Raw genomic sequence first — 9249 nt, forward strand, 5'->3', positions numbered from 1 at the left:
ACTGGCTAGTTTAGTCCAAGTGTGGATAATTCTTGAGCTGGTTTCAGGAACAAAAGGTAAACTGCAGTGTAATGTACTGTTATTGGGTTTGTTAGTGTCGATTTTGTTCGTGAGTTGAGTTTTATTGTGGGGAATGTTGGAGAGTTTTCAACTATAGCTGGTGGGAATTTATTGGTGTGAATAAAGGAATGGTTAATTTCTTCATTTATGTAGTCCGTTGAACAGAGTCTTGTGGCTGTGTTTATGAGGTTTTTAAGTGTATTGATTTTTTGTGTGGTGTCATGAGCGGAATTCCAGGAGATGTAGAGACCAGTGTGTGTGTTTTTGCGGTGAATTTTGGTTTTATATAATATAAATATATATATAGTTGAATATAATATAGAACCACTAAAATAAGCTGAACTCGACAAAAGTTGAGTTATTATATAAGCTGGGGATATTTTATTTAATAAGTGAACTTTCTTTAATCAGAATTTCCAAGTCTTTGCAACCGTAGCTAAAACTTATGTCCGTTGATGATATTTTGTGTCTTGTAATTTGACTGTGTATGTGAAGATATGAGATGCAGAGAAGTGAAATAGGGTGACCGGTTCTATGTGAAGATAGGAGATGCAGGGAAGTGAAATAGGGTGACCGGTTCTATAACAAATCCCCATATATTCATAGATACGAAAAGTTAAATGGCATTTGGTTTTTACAATTTAGGTAGTTTTGCAACTACTACACGTACATGAGAAAATGATCTATGAACGAACTGGGGTCGGAATGTAGTGTTTCATATACAAAAAATGTTTAATCTGATTCTCAGTTGAATTTATGTATAGTACTTATCTAACCATTTTTACAGCTGATTTTTAAGAAGTAAGTTATGTTTACCTAAGTAAGGAAGAACTATATATACAGGACATTTAGGTACAGTCATCTGTTTAGTATTGCCAAGGAGAATGAGTTTCATATTCAAAAATTCACGAGTGATGATTTCAAGAAAAGGCCTGGGATAGCCTTTTTTTTAAAGAAAAAGATGTAAAAATGTATTTCATTGTGCAAGAAGAAAAAATGTTAAAAGCTCCATTAAGTAAACAAGTGGTCAGATTACGTTTTTAGTTAGAGGGATAGTAGCTGTAGAAGTGGATAGAGAGGCTAGTGAAGGTTTTCTTGTGGTAAGTTGACGTTGAAAACCATTAGCATCACGGTTTATAAGGATGTCTAAGAAAGACAGGCTATGGTTGTTTCACAAGTAACATTGATGTTGGGGTGGCAAGGTCTTGAATATTTTAGAAATTTAGGTACACGCTTTTTAGAACGAAATGTAACAAAGGTATCGTCAACATACCTTTTATAGAAACATGTAATGTACAAATCAAGAGAAAAATTAAAACTTTCCTCTGCAATGTAACGTGACTTTGCATCATGACTATTAGTTCTATTGATATACAATGTTTTACCACCTTTCGGCATTCAAAGCCGCACTTTCAAGTTTATATACTGTATTTATAACTAACATTTCAAATAAACTTTTCTCTCTCATTATCCAGTTGAACTGACGAGGTTTGTTATTGAAGGCCTCCTGGTCAATGACGTATGGACGATAAAAGATAGCTTTGAAATGCTATGTTTGAGATATTTTTTATTCAAAAACTGTAATAGTTAAATTAAAAGAAAAGTAAAAAACAGCAACAAGAAAAACAAACAAATATATATATATGTCTATATAGCGTAACGTTATTTTATCACAAATATCATGTCAATTGATAATCAAGTTTACAATTGATAAATGAGCCTAAAAATTGTACGACTGTTTCCAAATCAAATCAAATGAACGTTTGAACGCTTAGGTCGATGCTTTCAAGTTTCTGCTTTTAGAATATTTTGTTGAAGTGTATCAACAAGTAATACCTATTATAATTTGATAAACGAACACCAATGACACAGGATATTTAAAACAGTACTTTCTAATTCATCACAAGTATTTTGTGAGCGTTGTTCTATTTGTGTAAATATATTTTATCCACACAACCAAACTTCATATCACTTAATTAATAAATCTCTCTCAGAGAATACGTTGTAAATCAGATACTTAAGATAATATATGAGCATTTTTTAAATCTTGAACAATTTTTAACTTGTGAAAACCAGGGAAAAACTTTTTAAGCATTTTTGAGATGGCAAAGCACAATTAAATAGTCTTTAGAATCAAACTGTATTCTGTTTTTCTATATTTTATTTTTGTATTTGATTTATTTTAGTCTCCACGTTCCTACATCTGCAGAAGAGAAGTAACGATAACGTCAGAATTCCTTTTGAACATGCAGATCGGTACCTGTTACGTCCAACATCTGGAGGTCAATATGAACTAAGTTTAAACCATTTTAATGTAAGAATATTTACATTTCTTTCATATATTCAGTCGAACTGATAGATGTCGTAAAAGCTGCATGGAAGAACAATTTATTTATGAAATTTTTGTTTACTTTATGAACGCTAAAAAAGATCTTTAATCCGTCAGAATGCAACGTAAATTAGAAAACAACACAACGTTTTTGTAAAAGTATGAATAACAATAAATATACAGAAAATAAAATTATTCAAGTTATCGTTACAAATAAAATCTCTAAAGATACATTTCATATGGTAACTGTCAACAAAATAGATAGTAATTTCATTGTTAACATTTTCATGTTATATATTGTTAGGCCTCTTTCCTCTTTCGAAATTTTGTCTTAACTAGGCCTTAATCGAAAACCTGATGCTGTCGAACAACACGATATTAACATTCTTTTGTAGACGGATCTGTTATTAGTTACATCATTCGTTCTCTCAGTTTCAAGTTTGTTTTTAGAAAGTTTATGTATTTATTGACAATTTTTACATATCTTCCAATGGCAACTTTCGGCAGAGAAGGTTAAAAGGATAAAATAACGCTGGAAATCAGATTTTAAATTCGGGTATATACTGTTAATTCCTAAACATTTTTTGGAAAATTGGTAACGAAAATAGGAAGAATAGTCGTTTCACTGTTATAGTTTTAAACAGTTTACAGAAACGAACGTAGTAAATTAACCATTTTCCTATTATTCTTTTCAAGAACATCAAGGTTTTGATATAGGCAAACCGAAAGTGGTGTTATGTTTATGTTGCATACTTTGCCATCCTGCGTGGCTGTGTGAAACCTGTTCACACGATATTCTTAAGTTACAGTTTTCGATAGAAGTGCCTTTCATACACATTTACAAGTCACCAATGCATGTGACTGTTAAGGTTGTAAATGAATATGTATTTCTCTTTGTAATTCAGATATTAATGTATTGAGAAATGTATGCACGAATATAGTACAATAAAGTAACGTGAAGAGAACATTAAAAGGGTAGGATTTCATTAACAAAAAAAGGGCACTTTTCAAACATCGTAAGACTGGGGATTGTGGGTTGCCTCTGGTAAACAAAGGGTAAAAACAATAGAAGCAATAGATCTTAATTTATTTTTATTCATTTGGTCTTACAAACATATTTATCATCTAAAACTAAACAGTGAGCCATTGCGTATTAACAGTTAATAACGTATCAAAACATTTTTCTATAAAGACCTACAAGTCCCTGTGTGCCATTCATTTTAACGCTGAAATCCCCCCCCCTCTCACTCCCAATAACTCGCAGCAAGATTTGGAATCATGTGTATCTTTTCGTAGTTCTTGACAATTTTTATTACAGGGAAAAAATGTTACTTTTGGAGCATAAGGGCAAGAGGACAGGGGCTTGAGCCCATCCAGCCACCCTTCTGTGGACACAGCAGATAACCCAATGTGGTTTTGCTCTAAAACAAACAAACAAACAGGAGCAAAAAGAATGAAACTGTAATCGAGATTGAAACATGTAGTACAAGAACGATGTTGAGGGTGGAGAAATTAGAAAACGTCAAGAAAGAGATGCTGCATACCCAGTTGAACATTTTGGGACTTTGTAGAGTGTATTGGATGGGTGAATGAGATTTTGATAGTGACGGGGTAAGAGTTATCTATGCTGCTTGACACAAAGACAGCACAGAGTGCTATTAAGATAGTTCGTAGATGTGATAGACTGTTACTTTTCAAACTGATAGCCTAACCAGTGGACGTAGTAATCATTCAAGTCTATATGACGACGTCTGACCACGATGAAGAGGAGATAGATGTAGTCTACGAATCAATGGAAAATAGTATCAATGCAGAAAATGGAAATGATTGTGTGGTCATTATGGGGGATTGGAATGCACTTGTAGGAGAAGGAAGGTAAGGAGATTAGTGGTTATTGTTTGGGGACCAGAAATGATAAAGATGAAAAACTGGTTGGATTCTGCAGCTTGAGCAAATTCTGCATAGCAAACACTGGTTCCAACATAAAAAGAGATAAAAATATATTTGGAAGAAACCAGATGACCCCAACAGATTCAAAATAGATATTACAATCAAAGAGAGATACCGAAACAATGTGCTAAATGCTTATAGCTACCAAGGAGCAGACTCTGATCACAATTTAGTGGTATTAACTTCAAAAAAGATGGAATATTGATTTACTGAAAGGACAGTAGCATTCAAGAAGTAGATTGAAGAATAAACAATGCAACAAAAGAAGTCTGTAACGTAAAGGATTTGAGTGTGCAAGAACACTGGACCATTATAAAAACACAATGTTCCTAAGTGCAGCAAATAACATCGGAAAAGAGACAGATAGAAGACAAAAGTAACTTTGGATAATAGAGTAAATGATAAAAACTGGAGGAGAGAAGAAAATGGAAGAATAGCAATAAAGAAGACAAAAAGAATGCTGGAAAAATAACAATGAAATGAGAAGAAAAACAGGTAAAGCAAGACAAACTTGGTGGAAAAGGGAATGCCAACAATTAGAAGAATTGAACAGACAAGGAAGATCGGAGTTACTTTATAAATAAGTGAAACAAATCAAAGAAAATGACATGCTAATGCAAGTGGTATCACAAAAGCAGAGAAAGCGGGAAAGTCAAAGAAAAATGGAAAGAGTATATTGACAAGTTTTATAATAAGGAAGGAAAGTCAAATAGACTTCAGATAGAAGAAAAAGAAAGTATAGACAAAGAAGACAAGAGTTCTGCTATTTTTGAAAGTGAAATCGTTGCAATAATTAAAGGTATGAAGAAAGGGAAGGCAGAAGGGAATCGATGGAAACCCTTCAGAAACGAGAAAACTATTACAAGAAGATACAATAAATGATTTGACCACATTCTGCAACAAGATATATGTTATAGAGGGGTAAATGGTCACCAGTCTTTATGAAATCAGTAGTGATACCAATCCCAAAGAAACGAAATGCAATGAACCTCTCAGATTTCAAAACATTTAGCCTTATACCACACAAGTTGAAAATCATATTAAAAATTATTCAGTCAAGGATTGAAAACAAAGCAGAGGCATGCATTGTAATGGATCAGTCTGTGTTTTGGAAAGGATATGGAACAAGAGTAGCGATAGAAGTAACGAGAACTATCTATGAAAGGAGCCGGAAACTTAACCAAGAGGCTTTATCTGTTTTATTTACTTTGAGAAAGCATTTGATAGAGTAAATTGGAATACCTTGTTCAATGTACTCGAAATAACTGGAGTGGTCTGGAAAGATAAAAGGCTGATTGTGACTTAATATTTGGTTAAACAGCAACAGTGAGAATAGTTAAAAGTAAATCAGGTGATGCAGTAATCGAAGGAGGTGTAAGACAGGGGTGCATATTATCACAAAAACTTTTCAATGTTTCTGTAGAAGCAATTACAGAAGAACCTTGGAAAAATCTTACTGAAGGAATAATGATTGGAGGATAGATTTGCAGATGACAAGGGAGCGATGGCTAACACAGAAGAAGGGATAGAAACACGAAAAAGACTAAAGGGATGAAGGTGTCAAGGAAAGAAGAAGAAAACTAAACATTACTGTCAAAAGTAAAAAGTTAAAAAAGGTGCAAGAGTTTTGCTACTTATGTAGCGTTAAGAAACCTCAAGAAAAGAAAATGAGCTTCTAATTAAACATTTTGAGAGGAAACAAAACACAGAATAATAAAGAGTTGCATCTGGAGTGTGGCAACATATGCATGCAAGATGTGTGCAATGCATAAGGAAGACGTAACGAGACTGTAGATTTGCGAAGAGTCATGAAGATAAGTTGAACTGAAAGAAAGAAAAATTAAGAAGTTGTATGCCAGATGGAAGAAGAACGTGGATTTGTACCATCAATCGTGAAGAAGAAGAGAACCTGGCTTGGGCATATGTTGAGAGGGAATGGCCTGATGAAGGAGGTGATCGATGGGGAGAAGATCAAAAGGAAGAAAAAGGATGATGATGCTAGATGGTGCCTAACAAAGAAGGACTTGTGGACAAATGAACAAAGCAAATGAAGACAGAGCTAAATGGAGGGAAGAATTGTGCCTCGAACCAGTGTAATGACAGAACGATTGATGAAGATGATATGTTTGTATATAAAAATCGCTATAATACGTTCTTCATATGCTCATATTTTACTTTACTTAGTTGTTTGAATATTATACTGAGATTTGAGTTGCATGATTCTCTGTGTGTAGGAGTAATGTTCTAATATTTCTATACGATATTTTATGTTCAGGCCCTTATACCTTGAAATGAGTTTCAACACTGTTCCATTGAATGTTTTTACATCGAATCAGGTTTTCAAAGAGAACTTCTAACCACAAAGGAGCTATTGTTTTTTTCTAAAATATCGTTTTCTGATTGAAACACTAAATTTAGTTGTATTGGTTAAACTTCTTAAACTTGCAATGAATTTCTTTTGAAAACTAATTAAATAATACAGCAGTATCTTTTATGGGCTTTTGAGGCAGTGTTCTTTGTTCCGAGTTGAGTCTTTCATTAGGGTAGATTCCAATAAATACTCTTCAAAACAAAGGAAAAGGTATGAAAGGTCCATAAAAAGTAAAGTATATGAGTCGAACATACTTCGAAGAGAGATATATTATATATCTTTAACTGATCTGCTTTTTGGAACAACATACAAATAAAGCTAGAAAATCATATCAGTAATGTCATCATTGACAAAAAATATAACTTGTCATAAATATATCTTAAGTGTAGTTAAAAAAGTTGTCACTCTACTAATATGGAACTTGTATTGCATTTAGTTGTTATTACAACTATAAAATACAAGAAATCTAGAATTATTTCTAGACATTAGTTCTAATATTTTGATGTTGTGATAAAAACTGATAATTTATCAGTTGCTTGCATTTTCAGGTTAACGACTCGTATGAATATCTCCACCCTCATGCCAGTTATCAAGAGTCAAAGGAATGGGCGAAATTATCACTTGACCATCGTCCAGAAGATAACCTTGAACTGAATTACGTGGTTAATGCTAGGTGGGAACAAGCAGACAATGATATTCAAACACAGTATGAAAGACTGGGCAGTTCTAAGTCATCTTGCAAGGTCTTACAAGTGAGTAACACGAATAACAAACAAATAACAATACAACATAATAAGATCTGAAGATCATTTGTTCAAAAGTTCAACTATGTAATTATTTTCCTTTTACAGGGATTTGAATCATTTCTTTGTATTTTGAGACTTACAAGCCGGTTGTTTGTTTACAAGTTAGACCAAGACATAAATCGTAAAATATAACAGATTTATTAAACACATTGCAGTAAGTAACCAAAAGAGTAGCCGATGAAAATGATGGCATGCAACTAGTTGACGATACGTATAGCTGTGAGAACGTCATATGAATGTTTCCGGACTAAACAAATCAGTGGAACAAGTAAAAAGAGGAAGAGAGAGACATAAGTGAGACATAAAAAAGTAGCATATAACACATGTAAACACTATGTTTCTGTCTAGTTTTTACAAGGTCACTTACACCTGACATTTAAATACAATACAGAGGCAAGCTAAAAATGTAAAGTGAATTTTATCAGAAAATACGAAGAATCAGTTCGACATAGAAGGTGTTAAATTTCGAAGTTTTGTCGGACATCATTTACTAAGAGTCAAACTACAACAATTGTACAATTAAGTATTTCTCATGCTGAAATGGTAACAATGACAAATAGTCTATTACTGTAATTTTGACTGTGTTTCCACTACAAGCAGTTTTCAAAATCCTTGTTGTTTTAATGATATTGTTGTTTACGTTAACGCTAAGAGATCTCTTGGAATAGTTGAAATTCCAATTTCATGAAGTAGGTTTAAATAACAGGTGAGTTCTGCTCTCGAAGTATTTATCAGTTTTAGGTTTGAAAAACGATGTTAACTCAAATTTCTCTCGTTGAAGTTCTTTAAAAGTAAAGCTTAGATTTTATATTTAAATAGTAGTGATTCAAATAAACACTCGTCCAATCAATATTTTCCTGGCAAATGTGGCCACATTTTATAGTTTTATGCAAACAATACGGAATTTTTGTATTGTTACAATAACCAGATAAAAAGCATAACCTTGATAAAAATTTCCCAAGTTCGAGATAAACTTTTTACGTTAGTTGCTTTCAGGGATGTAAAAAGGCTTATTTTAAACTTTAGTTACGGCTCAATGGCAAACACTGATATTTATCTCAGAAGGTCTGGTTCACTAAACCACAGAACGTTCTTCTATAGCACTAGAGAAATGGCTGTTTTATTAATGCAAACAAATAACGACCTACATACATAAAATGTTTCTTTACTGATTCAGTATTTCGCTATTACAGCTTCGTCAGGAGTATCGATAACCTACAAAGTCCCTAATCCAGTTGAAATTATACTAAAGGTACATTCTGGAGATATAGATCGTTATTGTATTTACATTAATTGAAATGTCTCGTTATAAACTCCATTTTGCGTTAAACAAAGTATAGAATAATAAAGGTCTGTTTTAGTTTCCACGCTATTCAACCAATACCGTGAAAATGTTTTATACAAACAATGAAGTCATGCAGGAGGAACAGTTTATTATGATTTGCCACACCATCACAAAATAAATCGTATGAATTAATATTAACTAACGACTAATGCAAGCTACCTAGTTAGAATGAAATAAAGAATCAACATGGTAAGGAATAAAGCTAATTAAATGTACATTTCTTACGTTACTATTTGTAAAGATTAGAATGCATTCTTTCATCAGTTTGCTTTGGTTTGTTTGAAGTTAAGCAGAAAGCAACACAAAGGGCTATCTGTGGTCTGCCCACCACGGGTATCGAAACCCGAATTCTAGCGTTGTAAGTCCGCAGACATGTCGCTGTGCCACT

The 9249-nt window shown here is 33.1% G+C and overlaps 1 protein-coding gene across 3 annotated transcripts in view; it reads left to right on the forward strand.

The window, feature by feature from the left end:
- The window catches only part of LOC111088004 (nephrin-like), a 125723-nt gene that overhangs the window by 103555 nt on the left and 12919 nt on the right, over positions 1-9249 (forward strand). For 2 of the 3 annotated variants that reach the window (XM_022396685.1, XM_022396686.1), the window contains exons 12-13: positions 2247-2374; positions 7259-7462. In XM_022396685.1, coding sequence (XP_022252393.1) covers positions 2247-2374; positions 7259-7462 — 332 coding nt within the window. Of the gene's footprint in view, positions 1-2246; positions 2375-7258; positions 7463-9249 lie in introns of those variants that run through there. The other variant, XM_022396687.1, reaches the window with a different exon arrangement.

This window comes from Limulus polyphemus, unplaced genomic scaffold (assembly GCF_000517525.1).
Source record: "Limulus polyphemus unplaced genomic scaffold, Limulus_polyphemus-2.1.2 Scaffold2976, whole genome shotgun sequence".
Lineage (NCBI taxonomy): Eukaryota > Metazoa > Arthropoda > Merostomata > Xiphosura > Limulidae > Limulus > Limulus polyphemus.